The sequence below is a fragment of the Dermacentor albipictus genome, chromosome 6, assembly GCF_038994185.2.
Source record: "Dermacentor albipictus isolate Rhodes 1998 colony chromosome 6, USDA_Dalb.pri_finalv2, whole genome shotgun sequence".
Classification (NCBI taxonomy): Eukaryota; Metazoa; Arthropoda; class Arachnida; order Ixodida; family Ixodidae; genus Dermacentor; species Dermacentor albipictus.
Genome location: NC_091826.1, coordinates 72818327 through 72834421, shown reverse-complemented (window position 1 = coordinate 72834421; position 16095 = coordinate 72818327). Strand labels below are relative to the sequence as shown.

The window sequence follows — 16095 nt, the reverse complement described above, 5'->3', positions numbered from 1 at the left end:
TGTGGTCTAAGCCGGGCGGACAGTTCAGATTCTTCTCGTGAAAATGACGCGAGGACCCCATGTGCGTGGTGCCGAAAATGGAGTTCCTGTGGAACTGCTCCTTCAGCTTATGCTCGAAGAGCAGCGCACGCCTGCGACTCTTTGGACCGCACCGATTCGGCGATCCCTTCTGCCTAGGTGCCGACGTGAAAAGCGAAAATTGCTGCTTTCCAGGAAAGCCGATGACAGAGTATTACAGCATAACTCGAAAGATGTTTGTAGTTTGTGGACAATATAAATTGCAGTAAATATTTTCTTACTAACAAAACAAGAAAGGTGATACGCGTTCACAGGAACTCACGAACACATTTCACTCATTGACCGTGAGCACTTGCCGTAACGACGCTGGTGTATTATGCGTCCGTTATACTCCCTTCACAATTTTAACCATACCACATCTCTAAAGCTGACATCACATGGCCCCCAACACTGCGCGCACGAAAGACGGCGTGCATGCAACCATCAGCCTTTTGGGTCCCCCTGCCTTACTCCCGAAACCATGTATGAAAATAAAGAACATGCGCCGATCACGAGTAGCGGCTACGATTACTCGCTTTCTGAGTTTCAGCCAGATGACGAAGGAGTCAGACGTCCATAGCTAATCACCGTCATTTTTTAGCGACGCATGTGACCTCTAACCCACGGCACGTAGACTAGGAGGGTTAGGTAGAGCATGCGTCTCACGTCTCGGGACAGCCGGACAATGGGGATATTGCACATCGAGTGTGCCAACAAAACGTTCAATGCGCGTTCTTGATATGTTTGTCCGTACGCATTCAATGCGGCCCGCGCAATGGGAAGGGCGAGTTTGTTCATAATTGTTGCGTATTTAAGACGTTCGTGCGAAAATGTGGAGACAGACTGTTTTGTTTCCGATTATTCATGGAAAAGTACCAAGTACACGTGTTCCAGGTACAGGAACTGCAATGAAAGCTTAAAATACACAGCCAAATTCTTTCAGTGCACTTAGCATTCAATAGTTTTATTGCTTTTCATATGTCAGTGAGGTGAGAGTAAAGGCGCAAGTGTTAGCCTTTGTGAACGTTGATAATGATTGACCCCCAACCACATCCAAAGAAGTATTGTGGACCAGAACTTAGTGTAAAGTATGTCTAAGTTATGCGTCACGATGGCTCATCTGTCCACTTCAGTTTGTTTTCCCTCACAAGTCTCAGAAAGCGACTGTACAGTTCGCTTACCGGGAGTGACCTATCCAACGAGATGTCATGGCCTCCCCAAAGTACGTTGCTATACTGAAGTGTCCCAACCACGCGCTCGTAACCGAGGAGAGCAAGAGAGGGATTTTCTTCTCTGTACCATTTGTTCCGTCTGGCGTTGCTAAATTGCTCAGAACCACGCCATCGCAGTTTCTTGAAGCACTGTTCAATATTCACTTCGGGAAAAACGGCGTCGTACTGAGCCGTGTAGAAGAGGACGGCCGTACTGTCGAGCAAGAACTCTAGTTTCCTTTTAATGTCTACGAAGAAATCTCCTGAACCTAGTTGCTTTGTGAGCTCTGGCCTGGAACCGTCGAGGATCCGGGAAATGTTAACGTGAATTATCTTCTTAAATTCTGGGCTATTCGCATAGTCCATGTACTGTCTAGCTTCTTCCGGTTCCTGCGGTCTTGCTATGCTTCCGTGGTGTTGGAAGCCGGTTAGAAGTTGAAATATCGTCTGAGTTCCGGCAGGCGCCATGTTCAAAACAGTTTTGCCGAGTTCTTCTGCAGCCTGTGAGTATAGCCCTTTAGTGACGAGACCGCGTATCATGTCGAACCACCCAGCAAGCGTTTTTCGGCCGAAGTCATTTAACAGCCCGGAGTAATACAGGTAGTTCGTGGAGTCGATGATTTCGAGCAGTGGGAACACGAATCCTACGCCTAGCATTATGCCTTTGAGTTTGACGTTGATTTGCTTAGCTTTCTTCAGAACCTTGTAGGCCACTCCAGCGGCTGACCTTGCTGAAAGAGACGACAGAGAGAAGTAAAATATCTAGAAAAACAAGAACAAAGGAGGAAAGAAAAGGTGCGGCAATGCAAGATATGACAAAGGCATCTTAAAGGCGAACTTCTACAGCTGTGTCGCAGAAGTTCAGTTGCGGCATTAGGCTGTAGGTAGGAAACAGTTCTTATACCCAGCTGCAGAGAAAATTTGGTCATAGGACTTAGTTTGCCGGTCGGCCAGCACGCGGCGCCCTGCGAGCTGCGAAGACGCAGATGTGTACCTAAAGGACTAGCACAACCAATCGGTTCATTTAATCAGCGGTGTGGTGAAAAAATGTTGCACTTTCACACGAAAAGCGAAGCATCGATTGCGACATTAAATTATTCGACAGCTATACGAAGTGAGGATAGTATTTTTATCGGCCGTGTAAACTTATAAGCAGTTATACTAACTAAATTAACAAGCATTGTGTCAGGCGCGCACAAGCCAACATGAAAACATCTCACTCGATGACTGCGGAAACTCGTGGTCAAAACACTGCAATGAGGAAACGCGGTAGCAGCAGCGAGCGAATTTACCTCCATGCAGCCGTTCACACCAACGCGAACTGCGCCACGGCAGTGCGGACTCTGTACCCGTCGCAGATGACTTTCAGATACAGCGGCCCAGCCGGGTGCACGCAGCGCGAATAATCGTCCCCCCCTCCCCCCCCGGTCCCTGTTCTCTCCCGTAGCCTTTCACGTGATGGAAGGCGGCACGCTTCCTGCCCGCTTTCGACTGCTGCGCGAGCAACATTGAGCCGCGCTCGCCTGCTCACCCTCTCACACTTTCGCTCGCACACACAGGATACGGCATGGAGCGACGATATTATCACCCTTCGACTTTATATGGAACCTCACAGCGACGCTGACGGCATAAGTACGCCTGGAGTATCCATATAATTGCTGTGGCAATAGAACATCAGACAAGAGTACCGCATTCGAACCAGCGAACTTTCTCGCTGGTCTATGTAGAGCTGCGATATTGGAGAACCCGGTCGGCCGCCACCTGAGCAGATGTGCACATGTTTATATATCTGCATTACTACTGCATGTTGTCACCGTTTCTTCTCAAGACAGATAACGCATTCTTTTAAATGGTTACTTTGGAATTGGAATTCACGCAATTCACATTTCTGCTCAAGATATGACAGTTGTCACAGGTTGGCAAGGTCGCTGAAGGCGCCTTTCATTTCTGCCCAGAATTTTTATCTGTAGTTAAGTATGTGAATGTTAACATATATGTTTTATGTGAAAGGAAATAATGCCCAGTATACGGGAACTAATGTTGGGAGCGAAACATACTTTTGAAGAGTACGGTGTATCTGTATATTTTGTCCTGCCATTATAAAAGCATATCTTGTGTTTCCCCGAAAGATTTGTTATTTTGGTTCATATTTGCGCTGGTCATACACTCTGTGCTACTTTGCTTCTTTATCGTGACTTTTTGGCCTTGTAGAGTGTTTTCGCTGTCATGTTGCTATTCGCGCGCTTTCAAGGAACTGGAAAGCACCAAATGCCGGAGCCTTTTCATTTCATTCTACGTGGGTTGCCGGAACCGCAGTTACATTTCAATGACTGTTCCCGCTTTTTTGCAGAGGAAGCCAATGAGTACAAATAAGACATGCCTTTGTTTCCATGAATAAATTTAATTGAATCGGGGCATAGTGTGCCCGGCTTCGCACGAATTACCTGGTAATTCTTATTTCCAAAAGACGATGTGGAGCACTTCCAGAAGAGACATTGAACGGTAGCACTAATTCAGTTTATATTGTTAAAGTTTTGTTTCCAAATCTCATTTTCATGAATTTGGTTGATTACATTGACGGTTGATAACATTGACAGTTAAAACAAATTAAGAGCCCCCCCCCCCCCCCCCCCCCCAATTTCTTGTCTTAACCTTAGAACCAGCATGTCACTACAACGTCTCGGATTTCGAGGTATTTTCTCGTATTCTGGCTGTTTTGTTGAAAGAAGCAAATTTGTTAGTTTGAGTCTCCAGAGACTTTAGAATTCGACGTTTTCAGTTTTTATCGATAAACAATTATTTACACAGACACTGTCTAATTCGATGACTTCCCGGTGAACGGGTGTAGGAACTTTACCTTTGCTACCCACAATCTCTAAACATAAAAAGTAGGAACAATTTGGCCGCAACGGCATTATTTCGACGGGGGGGGGGGGGGGGGGGGAGGGGTGCGAATTGCAAAGAACGCCCGTGTACCGTGCATTGGGTGCACCTTAAAGAGCGCCAGGTGGTCGAAATAAATCCGGCGTCCTGTACTACGGCGTGCATCATGATCATATCGTGATTTTGGCACGGAAAACCACAGGAGTCTATATCAATTCAACCGTTTGGGGCTTATCTTGTTGCCGAACAATAATCGCCATATACCAAGTGTGCTTTTGTTTTCTATAACGCTGCGTGCCCGATACTTGCATGTCATCGACGGCATGCGCGTTATCAGCGTGACATCATTCTTGACAGGCAAATATAGCGAGCGCACAGTTTTCGAGCAAGAAAGGAAATTAAAGAAACACGGACCACAATGTCTTCGGGGCAAGATATAGGTAAACATTTTTTTCTAACAGTGTATGCTTCATTTTTACACTTCTTTTCTGACTCTCGCGGTGAAATGGTCATTTTCTCATCGCAGAAGCGTAACCTTAGAAGGCGCACCTTGTATGCCGTTATTATACAACTTTGGCATTCAGTGCTTCAGAAAGAAGTACTACCTCCATAGGACTCTCCCGCAATGTATAAGTCCGGCCTGTGGTACTCCGAGAATATTCTCAGAAAGCGCTTGAGGAACGTCATGACTTGCTCAGATGCTTCATCAAGCGTTGCGGGGTATCGGCCGTTGTCGTCAAAGCTGTATCCCGATCCAACAGGTTGGTCGAGGTATATTACATCGAAATCCTTTATCAGACTGTGGTCTCTGTAGTAAAGCTTCCCCATGGCGTTAATGCCCAGGGGTCCATTTTCAAGGAACTGGCTGTATAAGGAAGATTTCCATGGGCCACCCTGTGTCCATAGAAGGAGCCGCTTCTTTGGCTGCTCGCTCTGCACATAGGACGAATGCTAGAAAATCAGGTCTCGCACACTCGGTACAAATGCAAATAAATGCTCCGAAAGCGACAGAAATGAAAGCAATCTTGAGTTGAAGGGTTCTCAAAATTGAAGGTCTTTGGCTAGCGTTTTCTTTACGATTAAATTTTTTTGTTTGCTGTTATGCGTATAATGAAACACAAGCTTTTTCAACATATACACGTACGCTGACACTCTTACGTAAGCCGTGCGAGCAGACACAGTAATAGCGTCAACGAGAGAAAATGCACGTGCATAATCGGCACTGTGCGCAGGCGAAGCTGTTGCCTATAGGAGGTGGAGAAACACCAGGGGCGCTATAACGTAAAACTATTCCAAACGATGTGTGCCAGGTGCACACATCGTCTGCTTAGGCGCTACTTAAAGGTTGCTAACAAGAAAAAAATGAGACAATCACCAGTCCTGCGGTCTGGCCAAGGTTGCTTTGATAGTTTGTGCTGTGCATTTGTAGCAAATTGCAATTATAGGTTATGCAATTATGGCCCAAGTGAAATTTCGTTGCAGTTTATCTTTATACCGGCAGGAGAGAATGAACGTTTCCTTATTATAATCACTACAACACTGAGCATGTGTATAAGCACTTCTCTGTCATAAAGAACCATTTTCATTCATTGTGCACATAAAGATTAACTGCCTTCTTCTCAAAGTATGTTGCCATGCATGTCACGTCCAATGTGCGAGCCTTATTTGAGGCTTTAGAAAAACCCTCATGCATGGTGCACCGCTCTTTTTGTGTTTTGCCACCACCAAGGTATACTTCGTGGACTTAATTGGTTGAACATTATTCCACCATGTAAATGTTAAAACAATCCGTAAACGCAGAAAATTCTTGCCTGTGACTTGATGTGCAAGAAGAACAGGTACGAGGAATCACTTTCGTTGTCAACCGGTATAAAGCCAGAGTAGGCTTCCAGCTTCTCGCAGGGCGCCGGCAAGCACACCCGGCTGTTCTGCTTCATCGCCTTCAGTTTTTCGGGTAACACACGGTCGCTCGTCGCTGATAGCACGGTGTCATCCAGGAGTACCCTGAACGAGACAGGGAATGAATTTTGAACAAACTTATACTCGCTCGTAAGTCGTATAAAATTAGGAGAAATATATCTGGTTGTTGCAAAAGGCCTGCGTGATACATCACATTGGGGTTGTTTGGCTTTACCACATATCAGCAAATTATTCAGTCAAACCTAGAAAAATGAGTGCGCTTACATAAATTATCCTTTCGTAGTGACAAGCAGAGCATAAATTCTCCTTTAGATAATGTGTAAAATCATCATGGAAAGATAAAACTTCGGCTCAAATGTTCCCTCTAGACGCTTTGCACAGGTTTTTTGAGCATTTTCACTTACTGTCTGTAGTTCTTGAATTAAAGGCGCAGCTGAACACTTTAGCAGAGTAAGAAAATGGCCACGATTGGTAGACCATGCTGCCGTGAGAATGCCACTGTGAACAATTTGAATCAAACGTTATCCCGCTGCACACAGCAGGATAATCACAGAATACTTAGCTTAACCTTTACAGTGGCTTTTAAGGCCCGTTAGTTCTTTTTCAACACAATATGCAGGGTCAGAGACGACAACGTTCGAGCCTGCACGATGGACGGCAGAAGCCAACGTATTGGAAATCCTTTTGGACCATACGATACTCTCCAGAAAAGGCTTGAGTATGCGCGTACATCCTCCCATATTGTCATGGAAACGGCAACGCAGTGGTTGTTAACGAGTCCCGCTCGGTCTTGTCAGCGCTTCTTTGTCTTTGCGGGCAGCTTTGTAAGGTGTCAATGTCGAAGTTTTGTTGTTTTCGTTCACCTGAGAGGGTCGTGGCTCATACCTAGCATGGTGATGGACCATGAATCTGGCGGTTAAATTAGGCGTAGACAAATCAAGTAACAGTTTGGAAGTGGGAACTCAGAAATAAAAAAAAATATGCGCGAGAAAGAAAGTAAAGTACATAGACAGAAATCGCAATAAACCACAAAAGAAGGAAAAAGTTATGGCTCTCCCGTAATCGAGAGTAGACGTAAGCATGAAATGGCTACCGGCAAAGCAGATTGGTTGGAGATGGTTCTAGCCACAATCCTAAAATAGGTATAGTGCATGTTCGCAAAGGCACACCGCACTCCACCACACCACAGCGCATGAACCCGTTTTGAACCGAACCTCATTGCAAGTGTATTCTGGGCCAAACAGCCATCCGTGGTGCACCGAACGCTGCCGGATTAGTCATGCAGCGTGGCGCCATCTCTCGAGCCGCGGAACTCACGGACCGCTGGCGTTGAACAGGCGACCCTATCTCAGCGCCAAAAGATGACAATCAAGTGTAGGGTGCAATGTATGTGCCTTTTGAACGTCACTATTGGAAATGACAAATAAAACTTCAGTGTGCTAGAAGTTAGAGCTTGAGTGATTTCGTGAATAAGCATTAGGAATAACGCGGAAGCAATATTTTTTGTAACTTGTTCGGTCAGTGCATGTACTGTGGTCCTGCACAAATGGTTGGGGGCCAGAGACCGCATTTATAAGTTTTGACTGGTTACCCGGATGATCTCGTTTTGTTTTCGCAACTTTCCCGGATAATGGCGCTGGCTTTTGGTCTAAGGTCACTTGAAGGCCGCTGACAACGGCACCTAAAACCTTGTCATGCTTAAAAATGTCGCAGTTTCGCCCGAAAGGCGAAGCACGGATTGCGATAGCAAATTAGTAGATAGGCATACGTAGTAATGGTAGTAGCTCTATCGGCCGTGTAAACTTGTAAACATTCGCTTACTAACTAAATCAACAAGCACGGTGTCATGCGCGCACAGGTAAACATGGACACATCTCGCTTGGGGACCGCAGAGACTCCCTGTCAAAATGCTGGAGTGAGGAATCGTGGCAGGAACAGCGAGCGAATTGACCTTCGTGCATCTCTCGCTTCAAGGCAAACGAAGTGTCGAAAGCACATCCCATACGAAGCTACCGGCACTACGCGCACTTTGCAAGCATCGCAGATAGCTTTGAAAATGAGGCCCGCACGGACGCGCACTTTGGCCACGTCGCAGATCGCTTTCAATGTACGACGCCAGCATGGCCCCGCCGTAAGCTGCAGCCGCCAGGAAAGAATGCCCCTCTCGCTCGCCTCATCACCGTGCCTCGAGCTCGACAGAAGAGGGCGCGCTTCCGCCCCGCCTCTCTCGCTTGGGCGCGCGAGATTGAGCTTTGTTCACCGGTTCGCCCTGTATGCTTTCACTCACACATGCAGCATACGGCGCGCGGCGAGGATTTTATCGCCGTTGGACTTTATACTTTAACTCACTGCGACGGCAGAAATGCGCCTATGTCCATAATTGCTATCGCAATAAAACTGTTGGGCGTTTGATAGGAAAGGGGGGATGATTAGCTTAGCATGGTAATCGATAACATTAATTGAGGTACCCGGACCGGACTTTTGTTCACATTGTGAAGCATCTGGGGCAATTGCTATGTTATTTGGACTGCATGCTCGGCAGATTATCTCGTAATAGACCGTCTAAAATACGATGAGGAAGTAATTTTGAATTATTAGAAAAAAGTAATCTTAATGCATTACAGTAGCAACAGAGCTGTCGGGAGCCGGAAGTACATTGCAGCAGCGCCCGCCTAAATGGTGAAGTAAATGTTATTACAATGTAATTTTCGGATTATGTGATCGCAGCCAATTTATATCAAAAGAAAAACCCGAGCTTGGAAACAAAGAAGGTTGCAGAATGTCTTAAAGGTGATACATAAACTCTCAAGGTCGACTGCACTGTCAAAAGACGGAACCTGCTGGGAAGACAAGAAACTCGCGATTCCAGATAAAGAACAGCATTTGCAACTAATTTAGGAAACCCTACGCACAAACGCAATGCTTCGTGTTATAAGAGGCTCAGGGGGCAAGACTTGTAGGCTTGAGCACCGGAGAGCAGTACGCAATCAAATCCTAATACAGGACAAACGTACCCACGATATATCATCAGGAATCAGAATCTGTTTATATTGAGATGATTAGAAATATTACAAGACGTTAATATACAGAAGGAGGTCCCGAAGTCAAAGACTGCAGAGGGAAGAAGTCAAAGACTGCCTTTATAAGAAGAGTGTGTCTCTTCTCAATAATATTCGTCGATTGCGTCCATAATCGCGGCCGTTGCCAGGGTGGGAGAAGGCTCGAGCTCGCTTCTTACCGACGCCGCCCCGGATGCGGGAGCCGCCGGGGACCTTCTCCGTAGGCGTCGCCGCCGCTGGGAGGCGGCTATCAGAAGTTCAGAGCTGGCAGACCAGCTCTGGGCCGTCCGGCAAGCCGAAGATGCCGCTCGAGTCCAAGGACTTCGAGCCGTCACCTGAGGCCACCACAGCAAGCACTGCCGGACTATTCTTTATCAAAGTTTCTTCTTCTTCTTGGCATACACAAAATGCGAATAGCGCGGGTAGCTTTTCCTATCACATAATCTATGTGTGGGAGCCAGTTGATTGAGTAACCTTTATTGGAGGTCCTGTAGCACACTCGTTAGAGCGGAACGGGCGTCTCCCACGCAGGGACCGACTGTGAGTACCTGGCGGCTGCTGCGTGGGCCTGCTGGACAGATATGCGTCATAAATCACACTAAGGTATTTAAGACTATACCTGAGCTATTTCATGAAGATGGTAAGACAATGAGATGGGCACTGGGTTATGTATAGGAAAACACGAGAGTGGCACATTTCCTGTTCTCTACCATGTCGCTAGCCACTTCAGTTGTGATACAAGGTACTGAGGACTGCAGCGATTCCGTAGTGGCCTGCAGAATCTGCATAATCGCACTGCAAACGATTTTCTTATCTGCTTAAAACGTTATACAGGCTGGATTATAATTTATCCGTAGTTTAGTCACTGTCTTTTTCCCAGCAGATACCATTGCTTCAGAGGAATTAATATCTAGGACTGAAGTGTTCCGCTCTGTACCACCACGGTACCCATAGGCCCTATCTTTAACTGCAATGACATCTGTTCGAGAGCTGTGGCGGTGGTCGAATACTGCTAGTATTTGCACTTCTTGAGCGTGATTCTAGCGTTTCACCGAGACTTAAACGGGGGCCTACGCCCCTTAGGAGAACCTTGTTGCACGCGAGGTGAGGCGGGACAAAAGCACTCCTCGGAATGGAAGCGAATGATGTGCATTTCAGTAAGGCTTCAAGAAAGGTCTGGCCCGGCGTATGCACCCTATACCTCCCAGTCCGAATTCTTCAACGTAAGTGACGTTCTGGAAGTAGTTGAGCATGTCATTAGTTTTGTTATGGACAGCTTATGTGTTCGGTATCCTGGTGAAACCTCCATTCGTGGCCACCTGCACAACAGGGGCTGATGCCATTGCGAAAAAATAAGTTGAAATGTAATTCATTTGATGGTACAGTTGCTGAGCAGGCGTATCGCTCCGGTCCACTCAACGACAATAGGCGGTGATGTTTACGGCGAATATTTAAATTCTTCAGCGTGTTGTGCAATACGACAGTGGGCAGTTGATGTTTACGGTTAGGTTGCGGGCACCGCTATTGTTTGTCTTCGTAGTACGTGGAACATACAGCGGAATGTATTTGCTTGAGGCGTGGTTCTGTGCCATTGTTAATAGCCTGCGAGAAGGTTAGCACTATCATTACCACTAGCCGTGCATCGCATCGTGTCAGAAGCATGGATCAATATTCATAAAATGGGCTTTACGTGCAGCACCCTCAATGTGATTATGAGACATGAGGTAGGGGAATAAATTTGACCACATGGAGTTATTTAACGTGCACCTAAATCTACGAACACCACTGTAGTCGCGTTTCGCCCCTGTGGAAATGCCGCTATCGGGGTCGCAGTTCAACCCGCTACCCCGAGCAACGACATAGCCACAGTGCTACAGGGACGGGTACAGAAATGTTCGTTTGATGGGCGGCCTCTTCGCAAGTGTCGTCTGCACGCTGCGGTGTTTCAATGCGGCTTTGTGTCTGCACGCCCTTTGTCTGTTGTCCGCTTGACAAATTGGCACGAAGTTTGTTTATCAGAAAAAGCAGAAACGTACCGTACCTTACGTTAAATATGAATTTATGCAGTTCCTTCGCCGGTCGCCGCCATGTCTAGCAGCCAGCGTTTCCTTGCTTTGATGCGTCGCCTTTTCCCTCTCCCGCGCTACCCCCATGTATGCAGGCTGCCACGAGCGGGGAGTGGCAAGGCTGTTACTGCGTCCCTTGTATCCGCCTCCTCTCTTTACCTGCTCTTTACTAGAAGCGGTATTGCGCAAGATTTTGACGCCACACACAGAAGAGAAACACAAAGCACGGCGCTCTGCTGTGTGTCCCGTCAAACTGCTGCGCAGTCCCCATTTTTGTATACTATACCAACACGCCTAGTCTTCCACCCTCTCTACCATTTTATGTGCCTCCCCTCTGGACTGTGGCGCGTTTGTACAAAGGAAAGCGTTGCAGCTGCTGCCGTGCTTTTTCGGGAGGGCTCACTGATCACTACAGCCGTCGAGAGGATATCGTGACGACGCCTACGGAGCTCCAGAGGACATCGTGGCGACGTGGTTGAAATGTCTAACGGAGTTTCTCACGTCACCTATCCTCTCTATCGCGCTCAAATACCGGAACAACCTAGCAGCAGCAGTAGGATGAGGAGGGAAGCCGCAATGAAAGCTGTGCTTAAAAAAAAGGGTTGGTAGGGCACTACCACTGACGCCTTAAACACCAAATTCATGGCCAATTACGCTTTGGGGGTAAGCGCAACAGTCACTCAGAACGACAACAACAACAACAAGCTGTTCGACAGAAAGGCACGACCCGTGTGCCTTTCTACTGAGCTGCCATGACACTATATATTGTCACGTGGTAGTGACGTTAAAGAACACAGTAGCACTACTGTGAAAGACAAAACTAGCTTTTATTGGGCGAACCTGTGCCCACAAAACAGGCTACACTTAAAACGCAACGATAGCGGCGAACACAGTCGGCGATCGTCGAAAATCTGATCAGCTGGTCAAGTGCGACAGCTTTTATACAGTAGTCATCGAATTATTTAGACTAATCGTCGAGACCCGCATGTCTTCTACAAAGTTCTACACCATTCGCGTCAAGCGATGAAATCAGATAACCCAAGGTTCGGCGACAACAGACTGCGGATAGAAGCATCGATAACTTTCCAGAAAATTCGGATACATGCAGGCGCGTCCCGCGCTGTGCGATAACATTTGTTCGGCGGCGAAACGTGGTCGCCCGACAGAGATAAGTACACGTGTCAATACCCCCCTCTTAAAAAGCGTCGACCCGATGCTACATACAAGCGAAATAAAAACACCCGTAGCAAAGAAAGCAGCAAAAAATAAGGAATTTCGCCAGCGTCCGTAAAAGGGTTTAAAGCGCACCACGTGGACCACTTCAGATCGTGCGCGGCGCCGCTGCGAATGCGAAATGCCGTCTGGCACGACCTCATAGTCCAGAGCGCCAATACGTCGGATGACCTTGTAGGGTCCGAAATAGCGTCGGAGTAGTTTCTCACTGAGTCCTCGTCGGCGTATCGGGGTCCATACCCAAACACGGTCGCCGGGCTGGTACTCGACGAAGCGTCGTCGGAGGTTGTAGTGTCGGCGGTCGGTGCTCTGCTGGCTCTTGATTCGCAGTCGCGCTTGCTGTCGGGCTTCTTCGGCGCGCTGGAGATAGGTAGCGACGTCAACGTTCTCCTCGTCAGTGACGTGCGGCAGCATGGCGTCTAGCGTCGTCGTCGGGTTCATGCCGTAGACCAGCTTGAACGGCGTGATCTGTGTTGTTTCTTGCACGGCCGTGTTGTAAGCGAATGTTACGTACGGCAGGACGGCATCCCAGGTCTTGTGTTCGACGTCGACGTACATCGCTAGCATGTGGGCGAGGGTCTTATTCAGCCGCTCCGTAAGACCATTCGTCTGCGGATGGTAGGCCCTTGTCCTCCTGTGCCTTGTTTGACTTTATTTCAGTATGGCTTGGGTGAGCTCCGCTGTAAAGGCCATTCCTCTGTCGGTGATGAGGACTTCTGGGGCGCCATGTCGCAGCAGGATATTTTCGATAATGAATTTCGCTACTTCGGCTGCGCTACCTTTCGGCAGTGCTTTAGTTTCAGCGAAGCGGGTGAGGTAGGCTGTCGCCACGACGATCCACTTATTTCCGGTTGTTGACGTCGGAAAGGGTCCCAGCAAGTCCATCCCTATCTGCTGGAATGGTCGGCAAGGAGGCTCGATTGGCTGTAGTAATCCGGCTGGCCTTGTCGGCGGTGTCTTGCGTCGCTGACAGTCTCGGCATGTTCTGACATAACGGGCGACGTCGGCGGTCAGGCGCGGCCAATAATACTTTTCTTGTATCCTCGATAGTGTCCGGGAAAATCCGAGGTGTCCAGTGGTCGGATCGTCATGTAGGGCGTGCAATACTTCTGGACGAAGTCCTGACAGGACAACAAGAAGGTAGTTGGCGCGGACTGGTGAGTTCTTCTTCACGAGTAGATTGTTTTGAAGCGTGAAGGAAGATAATCCGCGCTTAAATGCCCTAGGGACAACGTCGGTGTGCCCTTCCAAATACTCCACGAGGCCTTTTTAGCTCCGGGTCTGCCCGTTGCTGTTCAGCGAAGTCTTCCGCGCTTATCATTCCAAGGAAGGCGTCGTCATCTTCGTCATCTTGCGGCGGCGGGTCAATGGGGGCGCGTGATAGGCAATCGGCATCGGAGTGTTTTCGTCCGGAGTTGTAGGTTACAGTGATGTCGTATTCTTGTAGTCTGAGGCTCCACCGCGCCAGTCGTCCTGAAGGATCCTTTATACTCGCTAGCCAACGCAACGAGTGATGGTCACTGACGACTTTGAATGGCCTGCCATAAAGATAAGGGCGAAATTTAGCTGTAGCCCAAACGATGGCGAGGCATTCCTTTTCGGTCGTAGAATAGTTGCCTTCCGCTTTTGACAGCGACCGGCTAGCGTAAGGTATCACCTGTTCGACTCCGTTTTTCCTTTGGACTAGACCGGCACCGAGGCCTAGGCTACTGGCGTCAGTATGGATTTCTGTATCGGCGTACTCGTCGAAGTGCGCAAGTACCGGCGGCGACTGCATGCGTCGTTTGAGTTCTTCAAATGCGTCGGCCTGCGGTGTTTCCCACTTGAACTCAACATCACATATAGCTAGACGTGTCAACGGCTCGGCGATGCGTGAAAAGTCCTTCACGAAGCGCCTGTAGTAGGCACACATGCCAAGGAATCTACGCGCTGCCTTCTTGTCGGTGGGCTGCGGGAACTTTGCGATGGCAGCTGTTTTCTGGGGGTTGGGGCGTACTCCGGATTTACTGATGACGTGGCCGAGGAACAGAAGCTCAAAACTAGCTTTTATTGGGCGAACCTGTGCCCACAAAACAGGCTACACTTAAAGCGCAACGATAGCGGCGAACACAGTCGGCGATCGTCGAAAATCTGATCAGCTGGTCAAGCGCGACAGCTTTTATACAGTAGTTATCGAATTTTCCAGACTAATCGTCGAGACCCGCATGCCTTCTACAAAGTTCTACACCATTCGCGTCAAGCGATGAAATCAGATAACCCAAGGTTCGGCGACAACAGACTGCGGATAGAAGCATCGATAACTTTCTAGAAAATTCGGATACATGCAGGCGCGTCCCGCGCTGTGCGATAACATTTGTTCGGCGGCGAAACGTGGTCGCCCGATAGAGATAAGTACACGTGTCAATATCTACTATGGAAGCCACATAAACTGCGAAGAAACGATGAGTTGAACGGGAACGTAAAAACTCTATATTGCCCTCTATATCTCCCTTCATATTAGGTCCTTTTGAAGGAATTTGAACGGTATGCATCGCAGCCATTCATGTGTGTTTGCTCGTTTCAAGAAAATATGTTTCAAGAGCTTTTTTACGATCCTTAAAGCCAATAACCGTCATGCATTCACAGGTTACGTGTAGCGTTAGGTATCTTTAGCGTAAAAAACTCCTAGGCACTATAATAACTTACGGCGTCTGGAGATAAAGGCACGGCTGTCGTGTTTGATCCTCATTGCATTCGCACAAAGTAAGAACGAACAGGAATAACACATCGACTGTCCATATGCTCCAACAGCCCATGACCGTGTGCGTCACAAGTCTAGCATCTATGATCGATGATGAGGCTAGTTTATATTGCTTTTTCCACTATAGGTCATTAGAAGATCTATGTCTGCTATTGCCCCTTGTTAAGACGGGGCTCACACCTGCATAAAACAATCCTGATGTCTTTTTGAAAATGTATGACTCAGACTATGTTCAGCAGCGAAGAGTGTAATGCCTCGTATTACATTTCTGAATGTACGAATAAACAATTTTTTACAAAACACGATCGTTCATAAGCTTAAGTGGGGAAAGGTAGAAAAAAAATAAGCTGTCAAATCATTCTTGCCATGCCGGTCCCTCTCTCGCAAGAGATATAATACTGGCACAAAATATTTGTTAGCCGTTTTTTGAAGCCGAACTTACTTTGCCTTTTGCCTCTGCATTGTGGGTGCTATCCCCGGCGCTGTTGGCGATTATACAACTTGGGCCAGTGTGTATTTGCCAATGCATGTGTCAATGCGCATGAGCCAATGCGAATGTGCAAATGGGCGTGTGGCACCGGGCCGTTCAACATCGTTGACCAATACCCAAGGATGAGTGTGTGCCTCTCGGTAGGTGCTGGAATAAATAGGCTGAACAAGAAGACATGAATAAGTCGGCATCAGAAAATTGAAGTCAGCTGCAGAGGAGAAAAGAGCGAATCGACGGCAGCCGAATTTGAGAAAGAAGTAAAGAAGTCTAGGGTTTGACGAAAACTCGTCTGGCGAGGAAATAACATGGCTGAATAAACGTACACTCGCCAACTGAAAAAAATTTCAAAACACGGATTGACGTTTCGGCGCCCAATACGGGTGCCTTGTTCACAATGAGCGAATGCATGGTGGTCTTTATTATATATGCATCGGAA

The 16095-nt window shown here is 47.7% G+C and overlaps 1 protein-coding gene across 1 annotated transcript; it reads right to left on the bottom strand.

Moving 5' to 3' along the window:
* Positions 1–1056: 1056 nt before the first annotated feature.
* LOC139046912 (probable serine carboxypeptidase CPVL) lies at positions 1057–15150 on the bottom strand. The gene is made up of 4 exons (XM_070520841.1): positions 15115–15150; positions 5963–6155; positions 4757–5084; positions 1057–1999 (listed from the first exon to the last, which is right to left on the bottom strand). Exons 2-4 carry the CDS (start codon positions 6086–6088, stop codon positions 1164–1166), a joined length of 1290 nt encoding a protein of 429 aa, XP_070376942.1. The 5' UTR covers positions 6089–6155; positions 15115–15150; the 3' UTR covers positions 1057–1163.
* Between the last annotated feature and the right edge of the window lie 945 nt (positions 15151–16095).

Coding starts and splice junctions, on each gene's coding strand:
- LOC139046912 (XM_070520841.1), bottom strand. CDS start 6,088: ATGAAGCAGAACAGCCGGGTGTGCTTGCCGGCGCCCTGCGAGAAGCTG. Junction 5,085..5,962: donor TCTTGCACATCAAGTCACAG/GCAAGAATTTTC, acceptor TCCTATGTGCAG/AGCGAGCAGCCAAAGAAGCG. Junction 2,000..4,756: donor TGCGGGAGAGTCCTATGGAG/GTAGTACTTCTT, acceptor CGTCTCTTTCAG/CAAGGTCAGCCGCTGGAGTG.